Below are 20,709 nucleotides of genomic sequence, written 5' to 3'. Positions count from 1 at the left end.
GTGTAAGAGTTTCAGTAGCCGTCACTTGAGGTAGATCTTTGTTTGTTTGTTTATTATGTTACTCAGCTTGATAGAAAGATACTGCTCAGTAACATTGAATATGTAAAGGCAATTCGATTGGTCCCATATTACGTCAAATTTGGATCAAAATCGCCAATGTACATTGGCCAAAAACAACACAAACTAATAATAAATACAATTTCAATGGAAATTGTTTCCAAATGGATTTGGGAATGTGGTCAATTATTATTCACGTTATATGGCTATATTTGTCTCCTGACGAGTAACTAGAAAAATAGAAAGTGAGGTTTTGACAGCCGTACTGTAAGTGAAGGAAATTCAAAGCAGATTGCCAAATTCCACATAATCCCAGAGCACATTCATATACTGTAATGTAATCAGCCTAATAAAAAGAACCCAACAGCAGGGACAAAGGGTTATGTCAAGTTGCGAGACATAGACTCAACCCCAAGCGGCAAAGATATGTGACAGTATCTGACCAATAGGGACTAATAACCGGAGAGAAGAAAAAAAGAAAAACATCCTGGATTACATAGCCGGGGCGGCGGTTGTTTGTTTCAAATGCGCCCTTCTGTGTATCACCCCTCCAAACATGAGATGCGTTTACATGCAATGTGACAAGACTTCTTCTATTCTTAACTTCTGCTCCTGTGGCTGTTGGGAGGAGGAGGAGGAGGAGGAGGAGGAGGGAGAGAGAGGGGCGGGGGGAGGCTTCTGGCAGTGGCCTGACAGAAAAGCGTCTGACACGGGCTCCCTATTCCGCCGCTGCACCACAGCGCCTGTGAGACAACACCCAGCCATCTGCCGGGGCCCTCCTGCTCGGCCCCGCTGCCGCCGCCGACAACGCAACAAGCTAATTAGGAGCTTTACCGTTTGCTAATTGCGTACGCGGACGAGTGTCGCTGGATATTCTCGATTTTTTGGGGGGGGGTGCGATTATTCTCCCCACGATTAAAAGCAAATGTAGCATGTAAAGCTGTGCAATCGTCTCTGCGACCCCGGCGTGATGATGATTTAGGGCGACACCCGACAGACAGCTGGAATGGCTGAGGGCCACCTGGCTACCGAGGGGCTGTGAGAGAGAGATGCGCTCCCAGGTCCGGGGGACGCAGCCAGATGCGAGTGGCGTGGTACTTAGGGGACACATGATAGCACCGCCACCCTGTAATATTCAAATGCACTTCACCTGTCGTTAGAAACAGACAGCGAGGAAGAGAAGCAGGAAGACGACTTTAAGGTTCCCCTCCTACCATGATAGTGGCTTCTCCTTTGCCGGCTTTTAACTCGTGCCTCTGGGGTTCATTTTAACTTGACACATTTCGGTCAAAGGATACTTTCACATTCAGACCGATATGAGTTAACCCTAGTCACAGACATGTGCTACAGCAACAGGACTGTATGCAGGTTCTTTGCATGACGTTCTTTGCATTCTTGCATCACTCCCGCCCACTAGATTGGATTTGACACCCTTTCTGATTAGGTGACAGGAAGTTGTACGCCTACTAGACCTAGTCAGTGATACATTTGTACCTGGGTCAAATACAATCCCGTAACAGTCCGAACACCACCAGTAGCTCTGGTCATGGCAGAGACTTGTTATCTATGCCAAATCTGCCCAGCATCTGGTCATGGGAGAGAGGAACAGAGGGAAAACAGGGTCTGAACGCAGGAAAGACTTTGATTAAAAGTCCCCGTTTGTTATCTTTCAGTTTTAGTACACCAGCTCGTGTGATGGAAAGAGTGCGTTCTGTGTTGTGGTGAACTGTGTGCTGCCTCGAGGGCTGTTCTCGCTGCCAGACACACCGCTGACATGACGCTCAGGATCGAGCGGCGCTACAGGAGCATGCCAAGGCTTCGCCACTGCTCAGTCACAAAACGCTCGGAAGTGGTGAAATGTTGAATTCGTCTCAAATTTGACCGTTTATCTTTGAGGTGGTATACTCCATATTGCATGACATTTTTGCAATATGACTTATGATCAGTTACAACAGCACTGTCGTGCGCTTCAAAACAGATTTGAAACATATTGGACCTCAAAGCTGAAAGTGGACATCAAAAAGCCTTTTGTCCTCACTCACTCTTCACTGGGAGTTTTGTGGAAAATAAATAAATGAATAACATAGATAAAATTTGACGATCAAACTAATTAAAAAGGCAAAGATTTAAGCATTAGTATATCATGGGTCTGAGCAAATATAGCATGTATAAAAGTATATGATGGTATATTTCCTCAAATATTTGATATACCACGGGTATTGTATTTCTGCCTATTAAATATATGCTTTTTTTTAAATTATTAAATATATCTATTTATTTTTAAACTTTCAACACTGTTGCTGGTACATTGTGGAGAAATGTGCAAAAACTGAACAATGGCCTTGCCACTTGAAAGCTATTCATCAAGGACTGAAAAGACTAACTTCCCGATACATAATAAAAACAGGGCCTTGGGCTGCCTTCAGATTCACACTGCGCGGACCGTCATTATTAGTAACTCTGACAAGGTATCAGACATGCTCATCTTCTCTGTAACAATAACGCACATATACAGGATTTTCCGTCACCAAGAATTAACACAGAGCTCTGTTTGACTTCCAGCAACCTTTTTTCTGAACTAAATTCACTTTTGAGGCACAATATAAATTGGACTGGGCCACTACGCGAAGAGTGGGCAACGGATGTTTTCATTTTTTTCATTCCTTTTTTTCCTTGACAGGTTTTTAGAGAATAGGAACATTTTCAAATTTCCTTTTTAATTGCTTTCCAGCAGTGGTAACAAAGAGGTCATTTACAATGAACCAGACCACATACAATATCACTCTCTGCTGGCTTGTCCTAGTTTTTAGTGTAAGAAACTTTTAATTCAAAGTACTGTGTAGATTAATTTTCTGATATGTTAAGCATTGTTCTGAATACTAATTTGACACCATTTTATTGTGCAAAGCAAGCCTTTTTATCGAAGCATAATTAATGGGATGGTAAGGCTTTTATGGCGCATGTTAAAGCAAAAATGAGCCAATTACCGTTTCTGTTTGAGGAGAAAATGACCACCTCTAAGCCTGGCTTCCATTTAGGTGTCCTACTTAATGTTCTTTAAAAAAAAAAAATATTCAGCATTCGGCAAGACACAGCCAGAGGGTCTATGCATGATGCTCTACCATACTGCAATCTATTAGTACCTCTGATCTTACCAATATAAAACTGCATTATGTGACTTGATCTCAAATTGTTTTGGTCTGTTTATATTGTGTTTTGTTCGGATGAAAAAGGCATGTTTGCCATGATTTATTCAGCTGGAAAAAGCTTACAAAGAGATGCCAGGGAAAAAGCACCGTTTATTTGTGCTGGCCTTCCTCTAAGATCACAGCGCCTTCTGGGGTTATGCCGCCATCTGGGTGTGGTAGTTGGGTACTACAGCAACAACAAAGCCATGCAACCTCTACCGTCATCACTTAAAACACATATATAAAATCGGTCGTATTTTGAGAAAACTAAAAATGTTATGCTTTCATTGATCCATTCCAATATGGCCTCCCACCCATAACCCAGTGTGTGGGTTGAACTACGGTCCTGATTTCTGTGTGTCTACAGTAGCAGCTGTGGAATGCAACATTTTGGTTGGCCCCACTGTGGTATTGTAGCATTGAAAAAGTTGAATCAGCAGGCAAGAAACATGTTCAGGTTTAGTTCTCTCTTAACTTCACTCTTCCTCTGCATACAGCATTTAACAAAACGTATCAGCCTTGTAGTACTCCCACTGGTGGTTACTCCAAGTCATAGCACAACACAACACCCACCAAATCTCACTCCAAGGTTTTTTGAAAAGTTGGTTAATATCATCTGTTGAATTGATGAAAGGGTTGCCATTTTATGTAAGCAGAGGGAGGTACTGCTGGAAAAATAAATACCGAGCCCTTCTCAATAATCTTTTCAGGATACTTCCTTGTCCCAAAATTGAGACTACAACACACGATTTCCAGAAGTTCCTATTTAATAGTCATGTGAGACTAAAACAATAATCTGTCCTTTACTTAATGTATCTGCAGACGTTTTATCAAAAGTGACTTAGGTACAGGGGATCATTTTAAACTGAGCTGTAGCGTCCTGAAAAGCCTAGACTTAAATATTCTACTGGGGCACAGGCCCCTAATCATATCCCTTTTTTTTTCTTTCAAGCTTGCTCTGCACAATGCACTACTAGGCTATAGAACCTCCCCTTGCTTAACCCACTATACAAGAGTTCAGGGACGCAAGTTTGATATCAGCTTTGGCCGTTTTTTTTAGCTTCATGTAATAATCGCGCGCATCATCGGCTGCCCCCTTCCCTCCATCAAGGACCTTCACAGCTCCAGATCCCTCAGGAAAGCAATGAAGATCACGGCAGACCCCTCACATCCTGCCAACAGTCTCTTTAACAGTCTCCCCTCTGGACAGCGATACAGGGCCATCATGACCAAAACATCATATCACCTCAGCAGTTCTTTCCTCCAAGCTCCTAAATAGCTCCTACACATGAACTTTATTTACATTTACATTTAGTCATTTAGCAGACGCTCTTATCCAGAGCGACTTACAGTAAGTACAGGGACATTCTCCCCGAGGCAAGTAGGGTGAAGTGCCTTGCCCAAGGACACAACGTCATTCGGCACAGCCGGGAATCAAACTGGCAACCTTCAGATTACTTGCCCGACTCCCTCACCGCTCAGCCACCTGACTCCCCCTACTTTATGGCACTTTATTGAACTTTATTGAACTTTATTTAACATTAATATTGTTGCACTACCTCCATTCTTATGTTGGCTCATACTGGTGCCATCTGTCCTTGTATTGTTGTTCTGTTTTGTCTTTTTGTTCTATTTGTGATGCTATAGCCTGCATGGAGAATACCAAATCCAATTCCTAGTATCTGTATACATGGCAAAATAAATAAAGGATAAAGTATAAGTATAATGTTTTATGTTTTAGTCAAAATAAGATGATCGGTTTGTGTTTTCGGTTAAACACTTTTACAAGCGTTGATTGGGATACTGCGTTTATTTTTTCCGGGATTATCTAAATGAATGCACTGACTAAAAAAGTAAATTGTTAAAACTCAAACTTTAGATTTGACTGGGGCACAGCAGATTTATACTGGGGCACGTGCCCCAGTAAAAAGGGTCTAACAACGGCCATGCATATGACCAAGCCTGTGGCTCTCAAATAGGAGATATCTAAAGAATCGAAGTACAGAATCAAAATGGTGTGCAGCCAGGATGTCACAATTGTTGCCTCATTGTCATAGACTATTAACACAAACCGACTGTGTCATTTAATTATTTATAGTTTGTTGCTATAATGTTTCCCTTTACTGTCAGTTTAGAGTCGTCAGGATGTCAGTGACCATTACCAAAGGTGAGGGGGTGACCGTGTTCACTGTGGCCTCTAACCCCAAAAGCGATTGGCCAATTGTGTTCCAGATATTCGGGACCCTGTGCTGCAGTCCAATATGCGATTTGTCTCAAAGACTGAGGAAGCTCCAAGGCAGTTCTCTGTCAGCTCTGGGGGTATGTTATTCAGCTTTATGTGTTGTTTTACGGGTAAGTGCAAATTGATGTCCAGAAGAAATATATAGATGTTTCAAACAGCAGGAATTGTGATTTAGTGATAAAGAAAAAAAAATGATTCATGATTTTCAATAGGTGTAATTTATTAAACCTACAATTGTGAAGAAAAAAAAATGCACCTGCTTATTTGTTGAAATTATATGTTTAAATCTACACAATATGTCCAAATTTTTGACTGGTACTGTACATAATTGATAATTTTCAGAACAGCTGATGATAGAAAAGCCAAATCCTAGTGGATGCATACGTTCTGTTATTTCCAAGACAGCTAACATCTAAGAGTTTTGGAATAACAAAGTGTGTGGCTTTTAAATTTCTTTGCAGAGACAAAATCATAATACATTTTGGTACTTTTAAGACCCGTTTTAGTAAATAAGATGTAATGTTCCCTTACATTTGAATTTCACAGGCCATACAAATCATCGTAGGGATTCTCAACCTAGGCCTTGGAGCGATCCTTTTAAACTCAACTGGTGAGCCGCTTTTGTTTATGGGAACTCCTTATTGGACTGGCAGTGTGGCAAGTCTAAACTTTTATTAAAATCATGTTTGCATGGCACAATTATTGGTAAATGGACTGCATTTATATAGCGCTTTTCTACCTTAGCGGCACTCAAAGCGCTTTACAATGTTTGCCTCTCATTCACCCATTCATACTCTCACTCACACATACCGACGGCAGCGAGCTACCATGCAAGGCGCCGGCCTGCCAATCGGGAGCAACTTGGGGTTCAGAGTCTTGCTCAAGGATACTTCGGCACATGACCTAGGAGGAGTCGGGGATCGAACCGCCAACCTTGCGATTAACAGACAACCCTCTCTACCCCCTGAGCCACAGCCGCCCCTACTGCATGGCACAATTATAAAATAATTCTAAATTGTATTACAACTGTGTAATTTCTCTATCTTAATCTAATATCATGTTAACACCTTGTGTTTTATGTTGACTTCTCCTTTTTTCAGTTCATTGCAGTTGGCGTAATGTGTGTCCTAGCTGAAAAGTTCCCGAGTCCCTGTTTGGTGAGATACTTTCAAGTACCATTTACTTTGAATTATAAGTCAATAAAGGCAGTTGCATCTAACCCATATACACCTGTTTGCTATGGGTTTCAGACTCCTTTCAGAACTCGTCATTTTGTAGATGCATATCCATATCCATCAGAAAAACATACCGTACATTTTCTACATTTTCTTTTTGTTCATTATGTTTAAATGTTCACTGTTTGCACCTGCCCACCAAAGTAAATTCCTTGTTTGTGACCACTTACTTGGCGATTAAACTCAATTCTGATTCAACATTTCTTCTTTTTACAGTAATACTGCATATAATTACATATCATCTCATGTTTGTGTCATTTGCATTTATATAGCAGATGCTATTATCCAAAGCGACGTACAAAATGTCAACAAGAAATCTAGGATTTAGAGCTGTATAACAGTGTTAAAGCGCAGGAAACACCAAAAAACTCTGTTAAAAGAGTCATTGACTACATTTAAATATTCATTAATTATTTTTCCTAACATCAGCAATGTTTTAACATCTTCCATGTGATTTTCCTTTCTGCCATTAGATGCTTAGAAATTCCTTGAAAATCGTCCTCGCTGTCCTTCAGTTATGCGTCACCATCAGCTCTGCAGTGCTGGGTATGAAGGCCTTGCACAAGAACAGAAAGGAGCAGCACAAGGTAACATTAAAGTGGTTGTGAGGGTTTTGCTCACCCTTCCCTGCTTTTACAGTGTTTTTTAAACGGCACTTCTAGAGCCGAAGACCCAGAGAAGTGCAGTCCACTGGTGGAGGTTGTGACTGCCTAAACAAAGCATTCAGTTTGACACAATATATTGCTTATCCTAACCAAATCGTGCGCAATACCTTATTGTAGACACATAGATTTAAATGTTTTACTTCTATTACTGTTTTGTTTTGTTTTTTCTTTTTTGTAGCACTGGGGTCTTTATGGTTGAAGTTGAGTTGGTTGCAAATCAACACTTTTGAGGCCATTTAAAAAGTATGTATCTGCAAAACAGGTTGAGAATTTACTGCTTAAAAACACTGAGAACTACTTCACATTTCCAGTTTACATGATTAAAGAAAACACCTTTCATTTATCCGCCTATTGTATATGTATCCGTCTTTTGTCATTAACTAGTGAGAAATGAAAGGTTGTGGAATGAGAATTACAGGACAGAACAGTTAAATATTTGTATTTATTTTACACAACACCTATAGTGCATTAACCATCTTGGAAGAGAAAAGAAGCTGTGTCTGTTAAATATAAGTCTATGGATTATTCACGGTTTGTTATTGCTTCCTAAGGAGAAAGAGTAAACCGCTGGTGACCATATTAACCACCTCAGGCATAGTAACATTCAGTCACGTGAGCTTTTTTTTGTTGCGGCCGCCCTCTTCAGGACCGATTCGCAGCCTCTCCTCGGATCTCCTCAGTGAGAATGAATGATGTCGCACACTTCACCACCGAGGAAAAGCAAGGGTATTTAAAGAAAATAGATACTTTAGGTTTCAATCCTTATTTACTGTCAAGTGAACTGCCAAGTTTCTTGCCATAGCCTTTGTAACGAAAATGTAACACAACTTTTTTCCACGGTTTCAAGCAGTACCAAACTTTTTCATCTTGCATTTTTATTTGTACAGTTGCACAGTTTATTTGTGCTGGCCTTCCTCTAAGATCACAGCGCCTTCTGGGGTTATGCCGCCATCTGGGTGTGGTAGTTGGATACTACAGCAACAACAAAGCCATGCAACCTCTACCGTCATCACTTAAAACACATATATAAAATCGGTCGTATTTTGAGAAAACTAAAAATGTTATGCTCTCATTGATCCATTCCAATATGGCCTCCCACCCATAACCCAGTGTGTGGGTTGAACTACGGTCCTGATTTCTGTGTGTCTACAGTAGCAGCTGTGGAACGGAGAGGGGTCTCACCTGAGATGCGGATGGTGTTCAGAGCTAAGGAAAGATTCGAGAGAAAACGTCATTCACACAACTCCAGACTGCACATAAGCATGCCTGATTATGATCATTTTCAAACGTATTCAGATGAACTCAAAATGAAAGCACGTACATAGACTTTAAATGGACAGAGGAAATGGATCGATGGTGACTGGGGACTTTTGTTGGCAGATCTTCTACAATGCCCGGAGCAACAACAAAAAAACAATGATATTTACCATTCAAACGAAGCACATGCACAATGTTGCCTTAAAAAGTGAGACTAATATGGGCTAATATGATGATGCAGAGAGGACAGTTGCAATGAATCAGCCCTACTTTACCTTTGACCTCTGACCTGAACAGAGGCAGGATCAGTCTGAGGCCATGGTGGATGGTAAAGCGCAAAGTGGTTTGTTCCTCTGTGGACATTAAGGAACACGAGTACATACATTTCATATGAAAAAGATAAAGAAAAGATCCTCAAAACCATTGAAAACCGTAATTCCAAAAATAAAAAAAATCCCCCTTTGCATGTTTTTATTTAGATTCATGTCGATAGCGAAATACTGCATATATTTTGATGCCCCTAACGTTGTGCAATTTCCCCTCGGACACATTAATTGCTGGTCTACTCTACATAATGTCTAACAGTCAAAATCATAGGGGTTTACCTGCGGCAGAGGTGATTGTCTTGATTTTTCGATACTGGTCTTTCAGAGGGTTCAAGTAGTCAGGGGAGGTCAGCAGTGGCTTCTTTGTCCCCTTGACAACGGTCAGATTGTTTGTCACCTTCTGACAGCAAAACCTACAGAGGCAGAGGTTCCATGTAGTCAACACGGATGGACAATATGAAGCAAACTCATTTAGGGAACAGTAGGAAAACCTCACGCCACAAGAACAGTTTCTTTCCATCTGCCACTGGCCTCTTCAACAAGGCCAAGGGCTCACACAGACTTTAAACCACAGACTTTAAACCATTGCCACATATTGCACCCTTGCCATTTTTGCACCCATGTCATATTTGCACTAAGCACCCTATTTGTATTTTTATATTGTACATTATGGCTATTTTATACTTTATATTTATTTTATTTTACATACCTGTCCACTTAGTATTAGTTAATTAGACTTTGCACCTTTTGTATAGTATAGTTAGACTTGCTTAAACTTACACCACTTATTTAAAATGTACTCCTATATGTTGAATGTATGCACCTTCCTGCCAAAGTAAATTCCTTGTCTGTGCAAACTTTCATGGCAATTAAAACCCTTTCTGATTCTGATTCTGAAAATGTTTGTTCAGGAGCTAAATTCATAATCGGAATGTTTACGCATCTAGGTTGCATTTAGAGTAAAGGGAGTTTGAATTGGGAAAATAGTTTTCCCATTGCATCAATTTAACAATAAAAGTCAAATCCAGTCAAAATCTAAATTCAAAACCAAGTCACAGCAGAGAAGGAAGTGTTGTTGTCTAACTTTCTCCAACAGAAGATCAGGTTGGGGAAGACGGAAAGGATGGCAGGGTGAAAAAGGCCACGGTCTACTTCCCCTTCCCAAAAATGCTGCAGAATGAAATCCCTCTGATTTTCAGCAATGTTGATCTGCAAAAAAAAAAAAAAAAAAAACTTGTGTTCACAAACCATAATCTAATTTTCAGACAAAACAACCACTTAAATCTTGAAACGTTTCTGTTCTCTACAGAGACACAGACGGTCAAACATGTGATCGTTATCATCTCAAACCAATTCAAAGAGCCCGCGTACCCGAAGTTTGGGCGAGATCTCGGACTTGAGGAAGAGCATGACGATCATATCCGCCTTCTTGTGCAGCATGTCGTGGTCGTTCTCCCCGTTCATACCTGCCGACTCCATCACCGTGCACGCGTCCGCCAAGCTCCGGAACCTGCCACACAGCCACACACACGCGAGGGTCATTTCGGGGGTCAAGAGATCCCGAGGGGCGCTCGGAAGCTCTCTTGGGAGGGCTGAAGGGCGGGCTACCTCTCACACTCCAGATAGAAGGACAGGTCGTTGACCAGGAAGTCCACGACGATGACCTTGCGATTGATGACGCGTACTTTCATGGGGGCGTCCCCCTCTTCCTTGGGGGGCAGGGGGGCGTCTGAGTGCGTCTGATTCAACACGATGTCAGAACAAGCTGGGGGAATTCCATTGCATCGTTACCACCGTAAATCATCAGGCACTTCCAATAGGGACCATCGACAAACGTTTCACTTGGGGCGCAAGGGTTCAGTCAAACTCCCAAAGAGCCATTACCTTCGGAGAAGCTGGCGTAGCTGTGTCTCAGGTACTGTTCGAAGGTACTTCTCGTGGACGGGTCTTTCATGGCGTTGCGGAATTTGCAGACACTTTTAATAAATCGGGTGAGCACTCTCCAGACGTTCCTCTTCAAGGGCGAAAGGGGACAACGTTTTGAGATGAGCAAGTCGAATGCAAAACAGGTCTATAGCCACCGTATGGATAAGGAGCCATGAAAGTCTGACCAGTTTGTTGCTCAGCAGTGTTGCTCTCTGGGTGGTGTCCGTGACCACTGTCGGACAGGGTGGGAAGGTGTCCTGGTACACTTTAAACCTGCAGCCGTACAAATACACACACTCAGACAGCCTTCCACTTGTAGCAAGATCGTCATACGCATGCCTTTGTCCACCATAAGGGTGAGACCTGAAAAGGTCAGCTTTTGTTTTCTTACTGGTTTAGGACTTTAGGACAAAACTAGCCTAAGCCTAGCGCCCACATACAACAGTGGACGGTACCATGTGCTTTCAAGAGACTTTGAAACCATCTCTTGGACGTTGTAGAGAGTCGCACAGGTGACATGTTGCATTTGTGACACCTGGAAGATGATGTCAGCCTTGCACTGCAGGTATTTCACTGTTGAAGGAGTGACAGGACAAACAATGCGCAAAACAAAACTAAAAGAAACATTTAGAGACTTGGGCCTTTAAACTTTACAACAAATCATGGTATTTATAATCCCTCAAGTGGGATAGGTACAATACCTACTTGAATTCAAAACAATATAATTCTCCTACAGACAAAGAAAGACTAAATAAAATGAATGAAACAAAAATGTAAAAAAATGTACTGGAGTCACTCCGCAGAAAGAACCTATCCACAATGGCATGGACTTTGGTTCTTTGGGCTTTAGTATGATCCAAAGCCTTAAGCTTTTCCACTTCCTGTATGTACTGCAGGGGTCCATAGGCATTATTTACACGCAAGAAGCGTTTGAAGAAATCCAAACTCACAGAAGACCTGAACACGTCCGCAAATGACCTGGATAGGACAGGTGAAAATCAACACAGGGTCCATAAAATATTTCAATTCACAGATGAACAATGTACAGCCAAATGGAAAACAAGTACCTTGGCCTCATCGAAGGCCTTCGCATGAAACTGCTGTTCTTCTTTAACATGATGGGAATTCTCTTTATCACAGTACTACTGGGTACTGTTTTTGTGGATTCACCTATTTTACATTCCAAATAAATAAATGAAAATACATCAATTGTCGTAAAGAAATCGTTAAATTGCATACATGTAACTGGTTTATTCTAGAATATATATATTATATCTCACATACTGTATAACCACTCAGGTCTTGATTCTTACCAAAGCTAGGCATCTTCTTGTAATAGAGCTGGTAGTTTAAACTTAGTTGTTCTGCTGCCTTGTTTGGATACCTCAACGCCAACAACTCAAATGGTAGATCAAATGGATCTACAGATGACAAATTCACATCCAGGGTCCGGTACAGGCCAGCAAAATGCTCTGAGTTCATAACTAAGCTCTAAAGAGTCCACACATCCTTTGACAAGCTCTTACCACACTTTATGTACTGCATGTGGACAGACCCTCCCCTAGCCACATCCTCAAGTGCTATCTGAGCCCAGCTCTCCTCGGACACCCTCGATGCGTCATCGCCATGGCTACAGCAGGCCTGACTCAGGGCCAGCGCCTCCCTCATGCGACTCCGCTGCTGCTCTGCCGTGTGGTGACCACTAGAGGTCAGTATCCACCCACAGTTTTCATCTTCACTCTTGTCATTGTCAAACTAGAGGGGGAAAGAGGACTAAGTGTCAACATTTAGGACCTTAACAAGATTTGAGAGAGATAAAATATATGAACACAAGACATAGTTACCACATAGGAACTGAAACAGTTGTCCTCCTCGTCCAAAAACGCATCGTACGACACCCAAAGCACCTACAGAAAAAAAAAATGCCTGTCAGTGTCTGAGGGGTAACTCAAAAAAAATGTATCTATGAGACTTGAATGCAGCTTTCTGGTCGTGAACCCACTTTACCTGGCAGATCTCATGTCTGGCTTTGTATATCCATGGGATAACCGTTCCAGAGGGAAGGAGTCTGCTAAGATGGCTGCTCGTCTCAGCCTCAAGCTGGACCTCTGTCTCCGCGGCTTCCGACAGGTAGATAAGGATGATCCTCCTGGCCACGGCCTGCTTGTGCCCGTCGAAGGAGTCATCTCCCTGGGCCCTGAGAGAGATCCTGAGGAACAGCTCCAGCTCCTGCCACAGGGCCAGATGGCACAGCTGGGCCCGCAAGCTCTTCTCCCGCAGGAACGCGTGGAAGGGGCCACCGGCGATGCCGTCCGCCGACAAAGCGAGCGTCAAGTACCTGAGGCCGCGGAGCTCCGGGGGGGAAGCTGGGACTGGGAGGTTAACGGGGAGGTAGAGGGCAGGGGTCTCCAGGCAGACGTGTGGGACGACCACCTCCTTCACCTGACTCTCCTCCTGTCTGGAAGGGGCAGTGCTGGCGAGGCACGGGTCCGCCTCTCTAGCTCGGCCGCTGCCCTCTTTGGATGTCAAAGGCGTCTTTTTAGGCTCGCCATCAGTCGCAACCGCCTGGAAATCCATCTGATTGTGCACAACGTTGGTGCATCCCTCCTGGTCCGTGGCGCCCCCAAATGGAAGCCACTGGCAGAAGCTAGGTCGAAGACCCTCAGCCTCCAGGGTGGTGGTTGCTGGTTCCAGCGGTTCCGTCCACAGGAGCCTCTTGGTGTGTTTAGAACAGTAGGTCACCGTGGAACTCCCAGGCGGCAGCCCCTCCTTCTCCTCCAGGCCCAGGCCCAGGCCCGCATCCTGGGGAAAGGGTCTTAGATCCACAGCCGCAGCCTCGAGGGAGGCTATGGAGCTGTACTGCTGAGCGACAGAGCTGCACTCGGATACACGTTGTATGGAGGTCTTACAGCATTGCAGGAACTGAGGGAGCCAGTAGACCTGGAGCCGCTGCAAGGTTTTGGTGTACATCTGAGCCAAGACTTGCTTTCTGTCACCATCAGGATGGTCACCGGACATAATGTCCACGAAGGCATCTACCGAAAGCCGAAAGAAACCGGGGCGAAAAAGAAAAAAGTCATGAAATCGCGCGAAGACCGTTTCGAACCGTGGACGGTTGCGGTCGAAAAATGGTCCTGGCTGTTCTACAGGTGGCTGAAGTGTGGTGTGACGTCGGCCGGTGCTACCTGTGGAGATGCGGCAGGCAGTCGGCACACTTGACCCCTCCCTGAGGTGAACTACCTTGATCACAGTCAGGAGAGAGTGGTACCTGGGGTCCTCTGCATTCATCGCAAGCAACCGCGACACTCGAACACAGAACGCTACCAACTCCTCGCCTTAACAAACACAAGAGTGTATTCATAATCTGTAGACCCATACCTGCCGTACAGATCCCAGCTCTAACACAATGATTAACTCCTTTCAGTTGACTTCTGTGTATCACGACGGATGGATAGTGTGATTTTAAGGGAGTCATGGCTGCAAAACACTGACCTCGAGAGCTTTGTATGAAAGTGCAAAATCGATTCATTCCCCTGACACTGCCAATGCACTTCTTAAGTAGCCACTGGTCCGCTGTTGTCCAGTTTAGAACATCTGTATAACGTTCTTCAAGATCAAATCAAAGTGCATCTTATCTGCCACATCGACATCAGTTAGGTATAACAGCGAAACCCTGTTTCTATGGCTTGTGATTGTCTTGTCTACCTTTCGAGTGATACTGTGAGAAGTCAAGGAGCTCTTTACAGAGCTTATAGCATCTGAACAACTCAGTGTCTTTGAAAGAGGGCAGTCGATGGGCTGTCAGCCACTTCAGAAACCCTCTTCTATTGACCCGCTGCCCCCACATAGATCATGGAGAATGTCCACGTAATTATGTAAAACGTAACAGTAGTGTTTTATTATGATGGCAATTGACCTACTGTTCAACTCACTCGACTTAATAGTCAATTCACTAACGACGGTTAGCCTACCTGGCCTATAGCAGGACACGGAAACCATTTGTTTCCCGACAGAAAGAAAACTGGAGTCTGTCCAAACACCTAAAAAGGAACAGTTTTAAGTGGGAGTAAAGCTGCATGTAATTACACTGATAACCAGTTTAAAATCTCACCGGTAAATTTAGAAATGTGTTGAAAAAATCCACGAAGACTACATCCCTTAATATATCTGGTAGCTGGTCATCAATTTCACCTGTAATAAAGGTGTGAAAGCTGTTTTATTTGTCGTCATTAATAACGATCACATGACAATGATCGATATTGATGGTGCGTTGCATATTTAGACGTAGGCTAATGGAATCTCATTTGGCTTACACAACCTACCGGTGGATTTCATCGATGTTGACAGAGGCCCGTCTGTTTGATGACTCCCATTCATTTTTGCTGGGAACACAGCTGCAACCGGACTGTCAAATCGAGATGGAAATTATGTGAAAATGGATCAATGACGTAACAATCTGATTAGAAATCGGAATAGATTTTTTTATGGAACTGTTGGATAAGTTAATTTTGTAAGGAATGTTTCTTCAAATTGCTTGGTAACATAGCCTATAGCCTATTGCATTAATGTTCCTCAAGTAAGACGCGTATGCTATATGGGACACAAACTATTTGGTTCCGTGTAGAACAAATTTTTCTGTTTAGAATTCCTTGGATGTTGACCACCCTTTGTTATCACTAGGCAGCGCCATTCGCCCGCTGAAACCCATAGGCCTAGCCTACCATTTTAGTTTCCAAGTAGTTAAGGAAAGGGGTTTAAAAAAAAAGGAGGGACAGGTCATGTGATCAAATGTAAGCACACTATCGGTTTCCTTTACTTTCTCTCTTTTACAAAGAGCATTTTTAATTGGTGACTGTTTTGTAAGTTTGTCATACTGGGGGGAAAAGAGTATGTTACCCTGAAGCAACACTATGCAATACAGGGTTAAAACATTTTTTTTTTATATATATATATATCCCACACTATTAGTTTTCAGAAATGTTCATACATTACTTAATACAACAGTCGAGTGCGGGGTTAAGTGTGTTTTGTAACACAAAAACACAGGCAGTAACAATATGTCCATGTAAATTGGGGGCAGGCTACGCTGACACAGTAAAACTCCTCACGGTCCTGGACCAACCCATGAGTTCTCCATCACCTGAACACGAACGGATCACGTTTCTTTTTGGCCAATCAGAGACGGAGGGATCTGCACCCCACTTTATAAATCCGCCTTTGTGAATATTCTAAAGAAAAGGGAATGGAAGACAATATCACTGCTATCTTGTTTGCGAAAGAACTACGAGCTGTGTCAGTTTTATACATTTCTTCGTCTTGATCTTACACTGGGTAAATATCAAACTGATTTACTATTTGAAGCAATATTGCTGTTGGTTTTATTATATTATTCGCCTATTCGCCTATAACAGCGAAGTTACTTCGCTGTTATGTTCTTTTTTGATCGTTTGTTGATTGTTTACTTTACTCAATGTTACCTTGCTGTAATCTTATGTTTTTTTTCCATTTTGCCTCCGTTTAAGATGAGATGTTGACAGATGCCAGGCACCGTGTTATTGAAAACCAATTATACATTATCACTACGTGTTACAACATCGTCAACAGCAATGTTGTGAATTGATACGTTTCGCGTTTAGATTCGATTCTGTTTTATATCTACCGGTCACTTAGTGTAAATGTTTAATCATAGCTTCCTGGTATCCTTTCATGTGACAACGACTTGCCTTGAAAAAATGACAGATGAAATGGTACCAAAGAGAGAGAACCACTCAGCATTTGGCAAATATCTTTCAGATTCTGTCAAAATGGCTACTTCATCCAGTGCCCAATTGAGTAAAGCTGTCAAGCAGCAGTATATGGACCTTCCTCAGGGTGACAAGGTTCAAGCCATGTACATCTGGATCGACGGATCTGGAGAGGGACTACGCTGCAAAACTAGAACTTTGGATTCTGAACCCAAAACCATTGAAGGTACGATTGGATCACCAGCCTGGATGCCTTTTCTATCTCCGTGGTGATTGGACCGTATACAATACGAATCTCTTATTACATTTAACAGTGTTAACGTGACAGTAATGTATAATGTTAACATCAATCAGTGTTGAGTTGGAGCTATGAGAAAAGGAGTCATGGACGTCTCTATTTTGCAGATCTCCCAGAGTGGAACTTTGATGGCTCCAGTACCTACCAATCAGAAGGCTCCAACAGTGACATGTACCTGATCCCTGTGGTCATGTTCAGAGATCCCTTCAGAAAAGACCCAAACAAACTTGTTCTGTGTGAAGTGCTGAAATACAACCGTAAACCTGCTGGTGAGAAGAAATCTAGCATAGTTCTTCGCAAATCTATAATTCCATTCGGTGTGGTCGGCATTTGGTGTGTTTGACGTAAGGGTTTAGACTAATGACATGTTTACGTGACTTCTCAGAAACCAACCTCCGTCTGTCCTGTAAAAAGATCATGACGATGGTTGAAAACCAACACCCATGGTTTGGTATGGAACAGGAGTACACCATCCTGGGCACCGACGGGCATCCTTTCGGCTGGCCCTCCAACGGCTTCCCTGGGCCCCAGGGTACGTTCACCAAAGTTAAGGCGGTTGAAGGTTGTATAACCTGTGCAACTTGACTCGTGCCTAACTCCTAATGATGTGTCACGCAACAGGGCCGTATTATTGTGGGGTCGGAGCGGACAAGGCCTATGGAAGAGACATCGTGGAGGCCCACTACAGAGCCTGCCTCTACGCAGGGGTGGAGATCTGCGGCACCAACGCTGAAGTCATGCCAGCTCAGGTACTGTATTGTGGTGGAATTTCTATGGTTAAATCTTAGCAAGGGGAACTGTCGGATGTATTTAGCGAGCCCCATGCAGTTGCTTTGATCCGACGCTGGGTTTTTGATAGGCATTCTCAGTACGTGTGGGCTGCACCACTCTTACATTTGTGTATGTTCCCCGTTTCCTTGCAGTGGGAGTTCCAGGTAGGGCCTTCTGAAGGCATTAACATGGGGGACCATTTGTGGATCGCTCGCTTCATCCTGCACCGCGTCTGTGAGGACTTTGGAGTAGTCGCCTCATTCGACCCCAAGCCCATTCCTGGAAACTGGAACGGCGCTGGCTGCCATACAAATTTTAGCACCAAGGAGATGCGGGATGAGGGAGGGTTGAAGTGAGCACTGTTCATGTATTTTTTTGTTGTTGTTGCCGATCGCTATCCATTTCTGTGTTGTTTATTTGAACTTTTGGGTTAACCATTTTCTCCTTGGATACAGAGCCATCGAGGACTCGATAGAGAGGCTCGGGAAGAGACACAACCATCACATCAGGGCGTACGACCCCAAAGGGGGTCTGGACAATGCCCGGCGCTTGACGGGTCATCACGAGACGTCCAACATCCACGAGTTCTCGGCGGGCGTAGCCAACCGCGGCGCTAGCATCCGCATCCCCCGCACCGTGGGCCAGGAGAAGAAGGGCTACTTCGAGGATCGCCGACCGTCCGCCAACTGCGACCCGTACGCCGTCACGGAGGCGTTGGTACGCACGTGTCTGCTGGCTGAGGAGGGCGACGAGTCCACCGAGTACGGCTCATGAACTTGGGCGGAATCCTCTTCCACCTTCTAAAGCGTCATGTTCCCATTACTGTCCAGGCCAGTCTTTTTTTTTTTTAGACACCCTGTATATTGTAAGGCTTCAGCATGTATGGATTGTATTGTCCTTTTTTTTTTCTTTTTTTTTAGAGTTTTACTTGACCTAAAGAGGAGAATACTTGATGTAGTCATTCATTCCTTTGTGCACGTTGTACAGTCCTTACCATTTTAAATATCTATAGCGTATATAGTCTACTGAAAGTTGATCATTCTCAACATCCCTATTTCAGACATATTGTTCCACTGTTTAGTTTCTATGTATGCCTTTTATAGATGGTTTGTTTTCTTAATTTAGACTTGTTCTTGTGATTGGTTTAACATAACTAACCAAGATACTGCCGCATTTTCACTAATCCAGTTTGTGCTGATAAGATCACTCGTCACTGCAGCACAGAGGACTCCAGATGCACATGCCTTCATGACCATTAGTCACAGTTCTAACAGAAAAAAGATTTTCAACTACTGTTTAGAGGCAGTTATGGTATCTGTAGTTTGTTCTGACAATGCAATAACTTTAACAATGTTTCGTTTTTGAAATTAAAACATTTGACATTATGTACTCTTGTATTCATTTTTTTTTTTACTTTTTACATTTAGCTCTGACTACTCAAGATGAGTCATTTGTAGTGGTGGAAAACAAAGGGGGTAAATATGAGTGCTCCAAATCTATCTGCAAAACAAGGCAAACTGATCCTGTGAAATGTGAGTTGCAAAGCTTGCTTTCATGATTGAGGGGGAGAACGAAGCACAACATCTAACACAAACATGTTTTCTTGCATGGGCAGCAAATCCTATCACTTGTGCCATTTAAGACAGTATGACATCCAAACTTGTCCTAAAGTGTTCCCTTTTAACCACAAACCCATAAACTAATCTGACTTCTTATCTTATTTATACACACCTAACTGTTACATAGTCTCCAATGGGACATCCATCAGTCCTCCTCAGTAATATTTTTCAAATTCACTCTCCTTAACCAACTCTAAAATGTTTTGTAAGTAGTGGAAAACACAAATCACTGGGAATTATGGGAAATGGTGTCTAAACCCACACTTCCTGCTTCTGCAAGTTCAGGCAGGAGATTCAGGAGACTACTGCCGACAGGACAGAGCGTGCCCATCTTCAGGGCAAACTGGCAAAGGGAAAGTTACTGGGAACAAATAAACAAACGAGGGCTCCTGTGTTTACATCTCAGCTTGGTCCTGACAGCTTCCCGTAGCTGAAAGCATTTCCTGTGAAAGAAGCTTTTACATGAGAGACTGATTGGCATTTGAAATCGCCGTACGTGAATGGAAGATGACGAGGGATCAGTAGACACGAGAGCCCTCTAGACGGATGCAACCCTTTGGGTGGACTCTTTGCATGAGCTCCCATCAAGCCCGTCAGGAAAGGACAGAGGCATGGTCTGAGATGGTCATGTGCACATCACATGCTTGATTACCACTGCTCCTCAGAGCGTATGCCCGAAATGCAATTAAGGTCGGTGCTGCCGTCAAACCACGCTTGCCTTCAAGTTAACCTGGTACCAATAAAGACACATACAGAGCAACAGGCAAAGATTCAGATCTGGAGTATGCCTCTGTGTGTGTGTGTGTGTGTGTGTGTGTGTGTGTGTGTGTGTGTGTGTGTGTGTGTGTGTGTGTGTGTGTGTGTGTGTGTGTGTGTGTGTGTGTGTGCGTGCGCGCACAGAGGGTTTCAAAAGTACAAAATGAAGAGGGATGCAAAAACAATGGTCAAGATAAAAAGGACAGAAAATATTCATGCCATGCGTGAGAACTGGAGGCTACAACTTGGTTGCCATGGCACCCACAATCCGAGCTCACACAAGCTGTTCTTGTTCTTAGAGTGGAAGCGAAGGGGCGGGGGTTGGGGTGCCAGCTGTTATGTAACTGAAAGCAGGTCAAATGTACATACTCCCCTTTAGAATAATGCGAAACGGTGAATGATGAGGTTCTCCTGAAAACAAATAGCTGGGATCTTTTTACACGTACATGTACAGCAATGGAATCGGACAGACCTGTTAAGAGACCGGCTCTCCCTCATCGAAACGATTAAGTTCTCCAAATGTTTACTTCCCTCTCCTTACTTCTCCACCATCAGGCCTATGCACATTTCTTTTGGAAATGGTCAACCACTGTTTGGCATGTGAGCCGCAATCTGATTATGAAGG

General features: G+C 43.3%; 2 protein-coding genes across 5 annotated transcripts; one reads left to right on the top strand and one right to left on the bottom strand.

The window, feature by feature from the left end:
- Positions 1-3,348: 3,348 nt before the first annotated feature.
- On the bottom strand, positions 3,349-15,306 carry LOC134013067 (regulator of G-protein signaling protein-like). 4 transcript variants are annotated; one of them, XM_062452812.1, is made up of 22 exons: positions 15,219-15,306; positions 15,008-15,087; positions 14,868-14,936; positions 14,389-14,731; positions 14,082-14,231; positions 12,904-13,931; positions 12,741-12,803; positions 12,423-12,651; positions 12,210-12,317; positions 11,964-12,066; positions 11,684-11,874; positions 11,352-11,469; positions 11,082-11,169; positions 10,855-10,984; positions 10,579-10,735; positions 10,342-10,480; positions 10,055-10,179; positions 9,250-9,383; positions 8,920-8,997; positions 8,709-8,772; positions 8,570-8,593; positions 3,349-3,432 (listed from the first exon to the last, which is right to left on the bottom strand). In XM_062452812.1, the coding sequence occupies exons 4-22, from the start codon at positions 14,423-14,425 to the stop codon at positions 3,357-3,359; spliced, it is 3,042 nt and encodes a 1,013-aa protein (XP_062308796.1). In that variant the 5' UTR covers positions 14,426-14,731; positions 14,868-14,936; positions 15,008-15,087; positions 15,219-15,306; the 3' UTR covers positions 3,349-3,356. The 4 variants fall into 4 exon arrangements, with proteins under 4 accessions (XP_062308796.1, XP_062308799.1, XP_062308798.1 ...); XM_062452813.1 differs by lacking the exon at positions 3,349-3,432 and adding an exon at positions 8,059-8,359 and having other exon boundaries at positions 14,389-14,936; XM_062452815.1 differs by lacking the exons at positions 14,389-14,731; positions 14,868-14,936.
- Positions 15,307-16,068: 762 nt separating this feature from the next.
- On the top strand, positions 16,069-19,099 carry glulb (glutamate-ammonia ligase (glutamine synthase) b). The gene is made up of 7 exons (XM_062452569.1): positions 16,069-16,227; positions 16,690-16,866; positions 17,046-17,207; positions 17,324-17,470; positions 17,560-17,687; positions 17,862-18,061; positions 18,165-19,099. Exons 2-7 carry the CDS (start codon positions 16,701-16,703, stop codon positions 18,481-18,483), a joined length of 1,122 nt encoding a protein of 373 aa, XP_062308553.1. The 5' UTR covers positions 16,069-16,227; positions 16,690-16,700; the 3' UTR covers positions 18,484-19,099.
- The last annotated feature ends 1,610 nt before the right edge of the window (positions 19,100-20,709 follow it).

This window comes from Osmerus eperlanus, chromosome 26 (assembly GCF_963692335.1).
Source record: "Osmerus eperlanus chromosome 26, fOsmEpe2.1, whole genome shotgun sequence".
Classification (NCBI taxonomy): Eukaryota; Metazoa; Chordata; class Actinopteri; order Osmeriformes; family Osmeridae; genus Osmerus; species Osmerus eperlanus.
The sequence above is the reverse complement of the archived record's forward strand: the minus strand, read 5'-3'. Positions and strand labels throughout refer to the sequence as shown.

What these genes read in the sequence shown, in the direction of transcription:
- LOC134013067 (XM_062452812.1), bottom strand. Translation starts at nt 14,425, where the DNA reads ATGAATCGATTTTGCACTTTCATACAAAGCTCTCGAG. An exon ending in TGCCTGCCGCATCTCCACAG is followed by an intron (nt 13,932 to 14,081) that starts GTAGCACCGGCC and finishes GGCTTTCGGTAG; the next exon opens with ATGCCTTCGTGGACATTATG. An exon ending in AGGCCTTCGATGAGGCCAAG is followed by an intron (nt 11,875 to 11,963) that starts GTACTTGTTTTC and finishes TGTCCTATCCAG; the next exon opens with GTCATTTGCGGACGTGTTCA.
- glulb (XM_062452569.1), top strand. Translation starts at nt 16,701, where the DNA reads ATGGCTACTTCATCCAGTGCCCAATTGAGTAAAGCTGTCAAGCAGCAG. An exon ending in CGGCTTCCCTGGGCCCCAGG is followed by an intron (nt 17,471 to 17,559) that starts GTACGTTCACCA and finishes GTCACGCAACAG; the next exon opens with GGCCGTATTATTGTGGGGTC. An exon ending in CGGGATGAGGGAGGGTTGAA is followed by an intron (nt 18,062 to 18,164) that starts GTGAGCACTGTT and finishes CCTTGGATACAG; the next exon opens with AGCCATCGAGGACTCGATAG.